This window comes from Rhineura floridana, chromosome 8, assembly GCF_030035675.1.
Source record: "Rhineura floridana isolate rRhiFlo1 chromosome 8, rRhiFlo1.hap2, whole genome shotgun sequence".
Taxonomy (NCBI): domain Eukaryota; kingdom Metazoa; phylum Chordata; class Lepidosauria; order Squamata; family Rhineuridae; genus Rhineura; species Rhineura floridana.
Genome location: NC_084487.1, coordinates 75,383,270 through 75,398,084, shown reverse-complemented (window position 1 = coordinate 75,398,084; position 14,815 = coordinate 75,383,270). Strand labels below are relative to the sequence as shown.

Below are 14,815 nucleotides of genomic sequence, written 5' to 3'. Positions count from 1 at the left end.
ATGCAAACCATAAACTCTATACTTAACCTAGTAGTTTGATTTTTATAACATTTTATTTGAATTAATCTTGGCATTGAAATACTGTTAATTGAATTTCTTGTTTTCTTTAATAGATAAAAATCTGTTCACTGGGAAGCTTAATATAAACGTGAGTATATTCTTAGTATCAATGTTAAAGGTCTGTCTCTTGGCCTCTGACTATCATACCTTGATATTTTGTTTAAATGAGTTCTTGGGCAGTCTTAATCTTATATGATCTTAATGTAAGTTTTGCATTTGCCTGCTGGATATCAATTACATTAAGAATTTATAACCTCCGTAAATTGTTGCTGGCTTGGAGACATCCTGTTTGTAGGCCTCTTGATTATATTATAAGGCTGAGTTTGAATCACTTATACACAAACCTAGCATGATACACTGTGGAAGAAAATAGGTTAATTAGGGAAAATCCTGTTTTGCTACCCTAAGCAAACCATTTACTCACGAGGCCTTACCAGTTTCAACCGCTGACCTAGAAGTAGCCAGGGATACTCAATTCCTTGTGCTGCTTGACTTTCAATATCAAGTAGTGTCAGTTTTGGCATTCCATCTACAAGTTTCCATTAGTGAAGCATCACAATCTTTGGCAAGGTAGATTAGGCTCTATATGATGGACACTCCATCATCCAAATATAATTCAATATTTCACATACTTTATGACTACTGTAATCTTCTTTGAGCCTGTCTTGGAACAGTGGCAGCTGAGAGAGACTCATGCAAAAGCAAGTAATCTATTCCTTTTAATTAGAATAGAGCATTGTGTGCCTCTCTCCCCCTTCCCTCCCATGTCTCCTTGCCATTGTATGGTGCTTCTGAAAAGTTAAGATGCTATACTTTTAAATCTGGGGCACTAAAGATGTGAAAGCCCAGGGGGGAAAAACCTGTTTTTCTCCCATCTTTTTTCTGAAGTCTGTCTTCAATTTTTGCAAACAGTGAAGAAAACACATCATCTGTGAAATATTTTCTCTTTTAGAATTAGTAAAAACTTTCTCAGTCAAAATGTATAATGTCAATATAATGTCAATGTATAATGTTTTCCTCATGTATATGCTTTACTCACTCAAAATATGTAGTGTGAAGATTTCTATGTAAGGCATTCTTCAGCTTTAGAAAGCGATAATTCCTGTGTATGAGAACATAGAATACAACATTCTGATCCAAGATGCATTTGTGACCTTTAGCAGGCTGTCATCTTCATGAGGAAAAGCATAGATTTCTTTTGTTTCCTACAAAATTTGTGGCTTCTGTTCTCAACTTTTTAATTTTTTCTTACTTTCAGAGGCAAAAACTAAGAAAATGTGTTTAGGTTGCACAGGATGAAACAGTTTGCAGCACTCTTGCTAGTGTTGGGTATAATTACCATTTTGCTTGTACAAAATGATGACATTTTACTTTTGAGGCTGCAATCATATGTGTGCTTCCCTGGGAAGTAAGTTTACTAAACAGAAAGAGTCTGTCTTCTGAATAATCATGTGTACGATTGCTCTATAAATTTCATGAGTATGCCAACTAGTAGCATTTTATATACTAAGCTATACAATATGTTTATTTTTTAAAAGCAGTAAACTAAGTTTTGGTATGATAACACTGTATATATTGCATATATTTCCATTTTCCCCAAAATGGAAAAAAACTTTCCCCATAACTTCAAAAATGTTTTGGAAACTGTACATGTCTGTGTGGTGCAAACTAGGGCATATGTTAAATCATACATTGTGAACATTTTCAATATTTCAGATTTTGTAATAGTGCTTCTTAAATTTCTAGGCAAATGAAACAACTCTAATGAGTAGCTTATATAAACTTCATGATAAACTGGCACAAATAGCAGGTGAGCCTTTAAAGCTTCAAAAGTATGCATGTGTAACAATGAGAATTTTATAGCAATAGACAAATTCTTAAGGTTCTTTCTCATTACAGGAATAAGGACAATTATTTCGTTTGTATTGATATATTTATTTTATTGAAGTAATAAAACAGCTTTAATACTGCCATATTAAGTAGTTATTCTGCTGAATATGTCAAAAAAGCATATGCAGCTGTGTTGGTCCATTAGGACAAAATAATGGGTAGCACCTTTTTTGGGCCAACTAATAAAATAGTGAGCTAGCTTTCAAGTTCTCCAGAACTCTTCATGAGGTAGGATGTTAAAACACAATTTGGAGGGGAGGGGCAAGACAAACTAGGGAGTGGTGTACTTCCTGAAATCAGCAATTTATAACAAACTTGAGCTGGAATGCAGGAGTTTCAGATTAGCCTCTTAAGGTGTAAGACAGATGATGTATTATGCATTCAGCATTATTGGGACCAAAAAGACAATATTAAGGTTTCCCTTGTTTTTGAAAACAAAAAAACACCTAGCAGTTACCCAGTTCTGTATCGAGCTCTAGTTGGAACACACAATTCCCTTATAAGGCAGAGAACAGAAAAAATGAAGCAATATGGTAGTCTTTATATCAGCACACCCTGAGATTAACGATTAGGTTGTACACAAGGTAAAAAGTTAATAGGAGCCAAATTGGATAGCATTATCTAATAGTTGGAGGGCATGTCACTCCCCAAAGTGAAGCGCATTCTTCAGGTGGTAGAAAATTAGCTTTGAGAGGCTACTTCATTTAAATCTGGCTTGCATACTGTTTTGAGTTCTCATAAATATAAATTAAGTTAATGTATTTATTGTTATTGGATTTTTTATTTACCCTTCATCATGAGGTCCCAGGGTGACTTAAAACAATTTAAAAATACACTTTGTAAATGTTTTTAATATTGTATTAAATGTAAAGTTTAAAAAACATGTTCTGAATCATTAAGCTCAATGATAATAGATAGATAGATAGTTTATTACGACCATATGGTCAGCAAATCAATGATAATAGATTTTATTCAATACCTGAATAAAGTTTATGACACTAATGTTGTAGTCCAGTATACACTTACCTGGGAGTAAGCCTCATTAAATCCAATGGAGTTTAGTCCTGAGTAGACCATGTATTTGATTGCAGTCTAAAACTAATTCTATACTCATCTGTAAATAAGCTGCAGTGAACAAAATGGGTATTTTTGTGCAGACATGTGCACTGTCAACTGATGATAGCGGCACTGATGATAGCGGCACTGATGATAGCGGCACTGATGATAGCGGCACTGATGATAGCGGCACTGATGATAGGAGTGCACTGTCAACTGATGATAGCGGGATCCAGGGATTTACATAATATTTTCCTTAAAATATTTATAGGATACTTTTCTGTTAAAACAATGTTCAAAATAGCTTACAGATTTTTTTCTTCTGTAATAATATAGCCAAAGTTTATATTCTCTAGTTGCTTGAAAGTCTGATAAATCCATAAAAATAATAAATTTAATTATACTAGGTGATCATGAATGCGGCAACTCTATCAAGAAAGGTCTTTCTCTTCAGGAGGCGGCTATATATTTGAAAGTAAGTAAACAGTTATAATTTTAAGATTGGAATTAAGTTTGTGTAAATGTTACATTGACTACTTATGTTTTAAGTTACTCTTAAAACATAATTATGTTAGCAAAACAAAAGTTTGATAGTATATTAAGATACATATAATATTGAAAGAACCAATGGTGTTTTTTTTAGTATGTCAAATTCAATAGCAAAACTTGAGTGGAAAAAATGTGGGTATCTTTTTTTTTAAATGATTATTCTGTTGGTCAGATTACTTGTTGGTGGTTTTTTATATTTTACAAAAGTTATATACCTCTTGATTGTAGTAAAACCTCAAAGAAGTTTACAATAAATGTATAACCTATATTGTGTTAAATTAATAGGCCAGCCTAATTCTACAATATTTATTAATATATTTCCTTACCTGTTCCTCTAGGATCAGCTCTGTAAGAGTAGGAGAACTCACTAGAAGGGTCATAGGAGAACATAAGTGTCAAATCAAACTGTCTACAATGTCTCAGAGTAGGCTATGTGCTTGTTTTTAATTGCAAAGCATGTGATCAAACTATGTGATTCTTTAGGGCCATAGGAAAAGAGGAACCGTGAGTCCAAAGCACCATGGTTTCTTTGTAAACCCTGGTTAGATGATGAATACACTTTTTAACAGGCTGTTGTATCTCTGCCTTGGGTGGGGTGTGGGGGGGATGGAAGTATAGTGGTTCAACTGACACATGTGAACCTTAACTGAGTGTGATACAAGATGTGTGGCCAGAAGAAAGTCTGCTCAGTTGTTACTGATTAGTCCAAGATCTTGAGCATCAAACTCTGCCTTTCTGGGGAAAGGCTGATGTAGGTAGAACACTTGAATATAGGATTTTATAGGCTACTGGAGGGTAGTGATGAGTTTCATATGGAGCTCACAGACTTCTAAATATGAAGTAGGTCTTTTGTGGTGGGGATTCTTCAATCTCGCTTCCTCCGTCTACTTACTCTGTTTATCATATCCTTTTTTCTTTTTGCCCATCTATACCTTCCTCCATCCTGAGGAAAGCCCCTTAAGAGTTTGCCAATCTAAATATCATACAAAGGATATTTTTTGTAGTTGAAAAGCATGATATTTTGTCTTTTTAAATTCTTGACAGTTTGAAGGCTTCAGACCTAATCTGATACATATGTATGCGGCATTGCTTCTATTGGAAATGTACATGTTGAATTTTATTGCCATGTTCATAAGTATTTGAATACCTTATTCTGTAATATAAATATTTGGCCCTTGTATTCAGTAGGCTGAGAGGAATGTTGCTGTTGTATAGGGAGACTGACAACCATCCATGTCCCCCCCCCAATTAACTTCATAAAAACTGGTTCTGGAAGATTTTCATCCAAATTCCTGCATAGCTACTTATTAACGAAATGTTTCTGCTCTTCAGTACAGGGATTTGCACTGTTGATTATCAGTTTATTGCAATAACATAGCAATATCTCAGTTCTGGGTTGCCTTATTAGAATTTATTAGCAAACAAGAATTGTTTTAAGCTGCGTTCTTTGGCCCTGCAAGGGTGATATGATACATTTTCCATTTAAATATGCTCAGTGACAGTATTGGTTGGTGTATTATATGAACAGCATAATGCAAGTCTGAATTATGTAATCTTTAGGAGAACTCCAGCTTTAGGGAACATTAAGTCTCTTCTGTTCAAAACAACATGCTTCTGTGTGAATCAAGAAAGCCCTGGCCAGGGAGCACATACCACCAGCTCCATCAGTGGCCTGAGAGAACTGTTGGGCCAGCCCCTCCTCCATCTTCCCTGCGGCTGTTTAAGACCTGTGTGTGCTGAGGGAAGGCAGAAGCAAGGAAGCCCAGCCCAGGCAGCTTGTGCCATCAGCTGCTGAAGAGACCATCAGTTGTCCTGAGAAGTCTCTGTTGCTCTATATTTTATTCTACTTACTTGTTTTAGTATCTTAAAATTGTAAACTGCCTTGGGTGCCATGGCAAAAATACAGTATATTAGTGTAGGTGAATGAATAAATAAAAAATGACATGGCTTTACTGACAAAGCTATACATTCTATGTAGTAGTCCCACTTTTTACAGGAAAGGGGCAATACTGATTTCCATTCATGGAAGTATAAGGGGTGTAAGCAATTAAACCAGGACAGAGATAGGGAGTAGGCTGGAGAAAATTGACAAAGTACGGCCAATTTCTTTTGAACAGTTAAAGCACAGAATTTGAAGTTTGTGTTCTAACATGCTTAAAAATGTGTTTAAAACTTTGAAGATTAAAAGTATGTAAATGCACAGTCATTCCAGTATACTGCATTACTTTCAATGGGATGTACATATGGATACGCACTCAGCACATCCCAGTCCAAATAGCCCGATTGCTTTGGGAACCAGGATAAGTTCCCTGTTTTCTCCTCAAGCAGCAGCAGATTGGGGAAACACTGGCTGCAGCCAGGCACAATTAAGTGTGCAAAAGAGTGAAGGGTTTTTAAAGAGTATTTTGCATTCACCAGAAAATAACTTTTATAGCAAAAAAAACAAAAAACAACACCACAAACTTAGCACTAGTATTCCTTTCAAAATGCATATATTAGTGAAAAATGACTGAGGACTAATCTGTTACTGTTACTGACACAGGCTGTTACTGACTATTGCATTTTATTATGCTATTAGTTTTCTTTTTCTGTGATACACATAGCTGCTGTCATTTATGTTTGCTGTGTTGATTCATTTAAATAGTTTGATGGAAAGTTTGGGATGTGGTTGCATTTAATTGTGAAGCAATTTGTTAGCATTAAAAATGTTACTAGGTGCTGAACACAGAATCAAAATAGACAGCCTCCTGTCAGAATGGCTTACAGTTGAATTGATATGACCCAGGGGAATAGGAGGAGGAGGAAAACAAGCATGTTCAGAGTTAAAGTATAATCATTTGACAAATGTCTAGGTAGAATAGCTACCTACAGAAGCTGTTCAAAAGTGAGGAGTTCAGACGACAGAGGGCATGGTTGTGTTTCCAGCCCTATCAGGTAGTTTCCAGAAGAAATGATTATACAAACAATTGCATTGAATGCTCTTGCTAGAGTTTGAAAGTCTTGTAAATCAATATTTTGTTTAATTTCCCTGCATTTAATAGAGAAATCCTGACTGTAATCAGCAGAATTTGGTATTGAATAAACAAAGCTGATCTTCTTAAATGTGGTTGGTTTTGTTTGTTCCTATATGTTGAGGGAGGAATTGGTGGTTGAGGAAGAATTTATATAAAAATGTAAATTAAATAAATTAATAAAAATGTGGTGCGTGGGAGCATTGACTTTTTGTTATATTAAAAGTTTTGGATGACATTGTCTCATTTTATAGCATTTATTTTGGAATTTCGCTTATTACAACTCCCACTGAACCATTGGGAAATCATAGGGAGAACTGTCAGTCACTTTCACTTAGTTTACTTCATTTCTCTTTAGAGTTTAGGTCCAGAATACGAAAATGTATTTAACGAATCCCTGCAATGGATTCTAAATAGTGGAGAAGACGTTGGCATTAAGTAAGTTATTTTATTTTATAGTCCGTTTTCACACATAAGCTCAGTTCACATAATCTTTCAAATAATGATTTAGAGGATTGTGCAGGATCCATACTATCTCTCCACTCCTCCTTCCTCATGGCTTTCCTTTCAATTTCTTGTAGTTTGCTGCAACATCAAAATTGGTGCTCTTGCTCTCCAAACCAGAATTAGAAACCTACTTCAAAATAGGTTTTCTGATTGGTTTGGAAGGAGAATGATAAGCATAGGTTGTTTTGGTTGTCACACCAAAGTATAGTTAATGTTAAACAGGAAATAGATGGGAAGCCACAGAAGAGGGGGCAAATGAATGTGTGAGTCTGCAGCTCATTCATGTCTTAGCCACAGCTGTCATAACATCAGTTGGAATATCTTTTTAAATAGGTTTGTTGACAAGAGTTCAGATGAGGATTCCATAACCAACACAGCTGATCTAAAATACCTGGTATCAACTAGGCCACAGATGTCTTTTACATGTCGTTTTCGTCGTGCATTTATTACTGTAACATGTAAATCATTAATTCTGCTTTTAGGTGAGTGTTTCTTCCAGTCAAAGTTTATTTTAATACTTGTATGTCTCTAGAGAAACTGTGATGTTGACAGACGTGCTTAAGACTTCATAATCAACTCCAGGGTAGATTCCTCTATGTGAAAGAGGAGGAAATATGCAACTCCTAAAAAGTGGGATAGGCAGGACATGCAATGATGTCATCAAAATTCTATAGTGCAAGAAACAGTCTTTATCTTTCCTTCACTTACAAGGAGATCTCAGCGAAGTCTCCATCCAGTGCTCAATAAAAAGATGCTGAAAACTCCGCAGACATTCTCAGCTTGTTTAAGTAATTGTTACTGCCTCCATAGTTCAGTAAAAATAATTCATCAACATTTGGTATGAAATAGGGGAGGGGAACCTGCAGCTCTCTGGATGTTGCTTTACTACAAGTTCCACCATTGTTGGCTGGGGGTGATGGGAGGTGTACTCCAGCAACATCTGGAGAGTTACACGTTCTCCACCTCAGTATAAAATATTCTTCCCTAAAGGTATGAAGTAAGAGATGTATTCAAATGAGAGATTTTCCTCCTGAAATATGTTTAGCACATGTTTGTTTTTGGACAGAAAATATATTTACTGCCTAAGGACAGCCAGTGATCTTCATAAAAGTTGGATTGTTCCGCTAACTAAATCTCTTTCTGTTTGGCACAGGCGTGGGAATGGCTTGGGGAGTTTTAAGGTATATGAAATATCGGTGGTCTAAGGAAGAGGAGGAGACTAGACAGATGTATGATATGGTTGTAAAAATTATAGGTAAGTTTTAGCTAAATGCTAAAATGGGCTGACTCAGACAAAATGATAAAGTATGGTTCACTGTTATGTGTGTGAGCCTTGGACTCCCCCCTCGTCTCCCCTTTTCCAGTGCACCTTCAAGCAGATTAGAAGCTTTTGCTTTCATTTTCAATAAACTGCAGTTATTTTTTTAATTCTGAACCCTAAACAGTAGTTAGCTTTACTATGATTTTGAGAGACAAGCCACCTTCATTAAAAATGGCTTGAAGCTGGCTTTTTTCAGTAGACCATAGTGAAGCTAACTAAGCTAATAATTTGTCTGGGTACAGACATACTGGTAAAGTGCAGTTAGTTAAAAATAGAAGTGAACACTTCTGAACTTCTCCTTGAGGTGGAGGAGAGGGAAGGGGGAGCTGATGACCCTCAGGCTTGTGTACATAATGCTGGTGTTACATGTGAACAAGGCCACTGTCTTGTCAACATGACCCAATCAAGCGAATTTACATAGTTTTGTGTGCTGAGAAAATAAGTACTATTCAAGCATAGAAAATTGAGACTATTTCCTACTGTAGGCAGATATTTGAATAGCTTATTCTGCAGACTTCTGAAATAGCTTAAATATAAGTGGGGGACTATCCTAAAACTGCAATAGGGCTATGATGGCGCTCATGGGACTGGGGAGGAAGACAAGCCTTCTCAAAACTGCCTGGCCTGTGCAGCTGCTTTTAGCTTGGATCAAGGGAAGCTGCATGTATGCAGTTGATTGGTCCTGAGGATCCTTGGCTCTTAGCTGCTATTCCAGTTCCTTTTTCTCCTGGGTGACAGTCTCCTCTTCATCTCCTACATAGAACAACTGTGCCCTCCAGTACCTTGGGTTATCAGGAGCGTATTTTCTCCACTCCTTGACTTAAAGTCACAGGAAATGTTATTAGCGTTGCATTTTTCTTGGAAGTATTTAAATTAAATTCCTACATGTGATTGATTCCTGTTTGATTTACAGTGTCATTAACTCATTGCAATGATTTCAGATGTTTTAAGAAGCCACAATGAAGCATGCCAGGAAAACAGAGACTTGCAGCCATACATGCCTATTCCACATGTACGAGATTCTTTGATTCCACCTCAGAACAGGTACATACAAATAGTTGCATATAGTTGTTACATGAGTTTATGCTGATGACCTCAAAGATGCAGCTTTTGATTTCCTGCCTTCTATACAGGAAGTGCAACACTTACCCCATTCAGCTAATTAATTTTGCTTTAATAAATTTGAAAAATGTTTTTTTTTAAATTAGGAGAAAAATGAAGCAAGTGTGGGATAGAGCTGTTGATTTCCTTGCTGCTAATGAATCTAGAGTTCGCACAGAAACACGAAGAATAGGTGGCACTGACTTCCTGGTTTGGAGGTGGATACAGCCATCAGCATCATGTGATAAAATGTTAGTCATACCATCTAAAGTATGGCAGGGGCAAGGTATGCAAATGTTTGTTTAGAGTTTGTGAAACTCTTTCCCACAATCTGCATTTAACATTAACTGAGGTGTATGTGTCATTTTAAGACTAAGTTTAATAAAACTTTATTATAGTTGGAAAACTGTTACTCAAATAACGTGTTTATAATTCCCTGTCAATGTTTCTTGAAATATATAGAGTTATATTGTTTTCTGTAACAACAATTTCTTCTACAGTTATAAAAAGTGAACTCTTTTCCATCTTATTAGGTGGCCAGGGCATATTCCTTGACTTTTGAAGCCTGCCTGTTTCAGTGTTCTCTAATACCTACTGGCTGGCTCCACCCTTGTGCACACATATGCATGTTTCTATAGTTTGTGTCACCTACAGGAAGCAGAGTAATATTTATTTAAAATATTTTGACAAATATCCAATCCTATTTGGTAATTGAACATTCTGGTATTTTTTTCTTGGTAGCATTTCATTTAGATAGAAGAAATTCACCACCGAATAGTTTGACACCATGCTTAAAGATTCGCAATATGTTTGATCCAGTTATGTAAGTCCTTTTTCTTCACTGAAGTAGAAAACATTGGGTTATATATTGTCTTGATGCTATAGAAGCAAAGGAATTACAAATTTATGTTCTATTTTTCAGCATAACATTGGGAGCTAGGGAATGAGGGATGGAACAGAATTGCCTCAATACTTTGTCTTCATTTTTAATTTCATGTGACTGCCCATGTCACTAGGGGTTGGAACCCAGATTTTACTCTGATTCTTCCACCTCTAGTGTTTGCCAGAAACCAGACCACTGCAGTCGAAGCATAAGGGATGGAGCAGGGGCTTGAATGGAATAAACACTGCAGGCTGACTTCCTGATATGTGTCTTCTTGCCTGAGAAAGAAACAGGCTCCTCCATGGTGTTAAGGGAGAAGCCTGAAAGGCATATCTGTGTTTGGGTTGAGAAACAGGTGGGCCTTTGCTATACATCTTGTAGGCAGATAGCCCAGTGGTGCTTGTCCCTGCAAACCTTGCCTAGTTCTCAGTCTACCCTGTTTGGTTTTGTATTCCAAAGCTTGACAGTGGAGAGGTGTGTGCTGTGCATCTGCCTATCCTGAATGTCAGTGACGTGAAACAATGGAATTTTGCTAGTGGTATAATCTCTCTTCAAATGCTTATGGTCTCTTGAAGCTCCTCTGTACTAAGTGAGACCATTGATCCCTCTTGCCCGGTATTATCTGCTTTGACTGGCAGTGGCTTTCCATTGTCACAGAGCTCTTTCCCAGTGCTGCTGTTTGAATTCCTGTTCACTGGAGGTGGCATGGATTAAACCTGAGACCTCTGGTATGCATGTGATCTACATCCCTTTCCCAGCCTTTAGTGTATTATTATTATTATTATTATTATTATTATTATTATTATTATTATTATTATTATTAAATTTGTATACCGCCCCATAGCTGAAGCTCTCTGGGCAGTTTACAACAATTAAAAACATTAGAAACAAATATACAAATTTAAAAACACATTTTTAAAAACAGTTTGAAAACACATGCTAAAATTCCTGGTGTAAGGGGACCTACTTTTCAGCCATAAATATCACTCCACTTTAGAGTCACTGCCCAAACCAAGAGAGAAGCTGCTTAATGCAGGGATAAAACTTTCTTTGTTAGAAAGCAGAAGAAACCCTTCCATGTAAGGAAATGCAGAGGTCAGTTTTGTGATGTCTGAAGGATTTGCCTCTGTAGTGAAGAAAAATAGTGACCACTGGAAATTGATAGCTTTTGGTATGTAATGTCAAAGAAAACTGATATTCTGTTGGTCTAACTGCTGAGCTGTTCAAGTTACCAACTTAGGCTGCAGTCCAATACACACTTTCCTGGGAATAAGTCCTATTGAACCCAATGGAGCTTATGTCTGAGTAGACATGTATTGGATTGCAGCTTTAGTTTAAGTGAACATTGTAATTTAGGATGTAGCTTTTTTGTAAGTTAGAATGCGTGTAGATTTGTAGTGTTCCTGGGAGATGGTATTCTGCAGTATAAGACATAAAAAGCCCCCTTTTGAGACCCTTAAGAGTTGCAGATTTTTCACTGGCTTGACACAGATTGAACTCTATAATTATCCTCAAATATGTTAATGCATACTCATTTTAGAGAAGTTGTGTTGCAAGGAGGTTAGTACTTGTAGTCTCATAGACCATGTTTATATAATGCTTAACCAGAACCTTTTGGCTCTCCAGATGATGTTGGACTACACCGTCCATAATCCCTGAACATCGGCAATACTGGCTAGGGCTGGTGGGAGCTGGAGTCCAACAACATCTGAAGAGCCACAGGTTGGCTCCCACCCTGATCTAGAGAAATTGCTCATTTTTGTGGTGTTTCCTAACATACTACTTTAACATGTTTTTTTATTGTAATACTTTGTTTTACAAAGAAAAAAATAAATATTTATTTGTAATACTACTTTAACATTTTTAACAAATGATGATATGCAAGTTTTGTTTTATGTGTGTATTTTAGGGAAATAGGTGATCATTGGCATTTGGCAATTCAAGAAGCAATTTTGGAAAAATGCAGCGATAATGAGGGAATTGTTCACATAGCAGTGGACAAAAATTCACGTGAGGTAAAAATTGATTTACAATAGATAATTCATATACTCAGTTTCTCTATTTGATATGAATCAGAGCTTTATTTCTCTCCTCAGGGTTGTGTGTATGTCAAGTGTTTGTCTCCAGAATATGCTGGAAAAGCTTTTAAAGCATTACATGGATCTTGGTTTGATGGTAAGAAGTTCTGATTTACAACTAATTCATGAGCTTGGCACAGTATCAGTGTGGTTAACTTCTAGACAAAAATAATGCATCTCAAAAGTGTTTTAATTTTGATTATATGTATAAATCTATGCATAGGGTAGTGGTTTTTTTTAATCTTACCATTGGATTTTCTTTACTGTAGGAAAACTGGTAACTGTAAAATATTTACGGCTAGATCGATATCATCATCGTTTTCCCCAGGCTATTACTTGCAATGCTCCATTGAAGCCATCAAATACACGCATGAACTCAATGTCACATCTTCGCCTCCGGACAGGCGCAACTAACTCTCAGGGAAACTCCTGAGACACCTTACTGCTACTAGAACTGTTGACTTGCAGCAGGAAGCAATCCTGTCTGGTCCTGTCTTCCACTTTTAGTACTTTTTGTATGTAACATTTTCATTCATCAATGTTCCAGACGTCTCATTTTTCAGGATGTCTGAGCCATGAGGCAGTAATATTGAATTATAAGAACTATTGTTCAATTAAGTGTTTTGGAGCTCAAGCGAATGAACACATTATGTTTTGCATGACAAATGTTGAATTTATTAAACATTCTCAGATGTGGCTGTATTTTTGCACCAACAAGTGTTTGATGACAGTCTAAAAGCATGGAGATGTACTGTATTTCCATAGTTCCTGTGAAATAATCTTGTGGGTATTTTGTAACACAACCACCTACAGTTTCTGATGGCAAGTAAGTAGAAGTGTTAGTTTTTGTCTGGTTTTTTGTTTCTGTTGCTGTAAAAGCTTCATCTTTGTCAGCCTAGGAATGGGAAATAAATCTTGTCTTGGTCAATGCAGAGGAAAAACCAACTGAATGCAGGTGTACTGATTTTGTATATAAATATAGATGCTGGTGGTGGCGGCAGCAAAAGTAATCTTGTTTTGTGAGGATGTTTGCATTAAAGCAGTGAATAAGCTTCCTATTTTATTCATAATCTAATGTTTTATACGTTTTGGCTGTACCATTACATAAAGGCCAAACACCTCAAAGTATTAGATACAAGTTAAATATCTTTTATAGGTTTTATATTAAAATATACGGTTATGATTTTTGTGTGAATGGTCTGATGTTGTAACTGTGATAATGGATTCAAAATTATGTGAGCAATAAAGATGCAATTGGCAGGTACTCAAATGCTTTGTGAAAAGCTGTTATTTATTATCTGGCAACGTACCACTGGGGAATATACTTTCCTATATGGTTTTGCTACCTAGACATGTGTAAAACTAAAAAAGATGCACATGGGAAGCAAAATCTTGATTGACAGAGCTTAGAAGTGCAGTACATTTACAGGAAGAGTTTATGTTCAGTATTAAATGTGTGCATTGTTTACACCTAAAACTGCAAAATTGTTGATGTTTAGTTGAAAATAGAAAATAATTGGATATAGCAATTCCTGTAGAAGCTGCATAATTTGTCTGTCCACCTAGATATTGCATAGGTGAAGAGATGGGAAACCAGCCAGTTTAAAATACATTTATTAAAGCCCAGTTTTTATTGTAGATACAGGTCTGCAGCATGAACTTGCACAAATGCACGTTTTCTTATGGTTAAGTGAACATGATGCACACTTCTGTAACAAAAAATCCTATTGTGCCTTACCTTTGTGCTTTTTTGTGGGCAACAAGTTTAATAATGAACGGTTTCTTATCTTGGGGGGGGGGGCTTGTTTTATGTCCTAGATGCTAATGAACAAGTGTATGTAATATAATGAGCCATGCAAAATTCTACTCACCAAGAACAAGTACATATTTTTGACCAGCGAGTAGATTTTGTCAGGTCTGGTAGATTTCTCATATTTACTATATACATATACAAATATGTACAATATATATGTATATGTATTATATGTATATAATCAGATTTTGCTGTATTTGTGCATCATAGTGATTTATTGAGCTGAGTAACCATCTTGTGACCTGTTGCAAGTGTGAATGTAAAATTTAGTTGTGGCCGTTTAAAAGGTTGCCTTTTGATGCAGATGCATCTTTCTTGCTTCTAAACTATTTGTAAACACACTGTACATTTATTATAGTAATCTGTATTATTATGCAGCTTATTTTACCTTTAAAATGTTGACCAATATTCCTCCCTGCAAGACAGATGGGAATGTGTATAATACCTTGGACATTTGAGAAAAACCAGAAGTTTGTAATTTGTCATTTGTCCTGTAAAAACACAAAAGCAAAACAAAACTAATTAAAAATTTATTAGGGCTTTTTA

At 36.1% G+C, this 14,815-nt stretch overlaps 1 protein-coding gene across 1 annotated transcript in view; it reads left to right on the top strand.

Moving 5' to 3' along the window:
* Positions 1–14,815, top strand: part of LEMD3 (LEM domain containing 3) — a 26,438-nt gene extending 11,623 nt beyond the window's left edge. The window contains exons 2-13 of the mRNA XM_061639824.1: positions 114–148; positions 1,807–1,870; positions 3,414–3,481; positions 6,925–7,004; positions 7,407–7,555; positions 8,227–8,328; positions 9,336–9,438; positions 9,603–9,781; positions 10,237–10,318; positions 12,288–12,393; positions 12,475–12,553; positions 12,726–14,815. Of these exons, the coding sequence (XP_061495808.1) occupies positions 114–148; positions 1,807–1,870; positions 3,414–3,481; positions 6,925–7,004; positions 7,407–7,555; positions 8,227–8,328; positions 9,336–9,438; positions 9,603–9,781; positions 10,237–10,318; positions 12,288–12,393; positions 12,475–12,553; positions 12,726–12,889 (1,211 nt within the window). The 3' untranslated portion in view covers positions 12,890–14,815. The remainder of the gene's footprint in view (positions 1–113; positions 149–1,806; positions 1,871–3,413; positions 3,482–6,924; positions 7,005–7,406; positions 7,556–8,226; positions 8,329–9,335; positions 9,439–9,602; positions 9,782–10,236; positions 10,319–12,287; positions 12,394–12,474; positions 12,554–12,725) is intronic.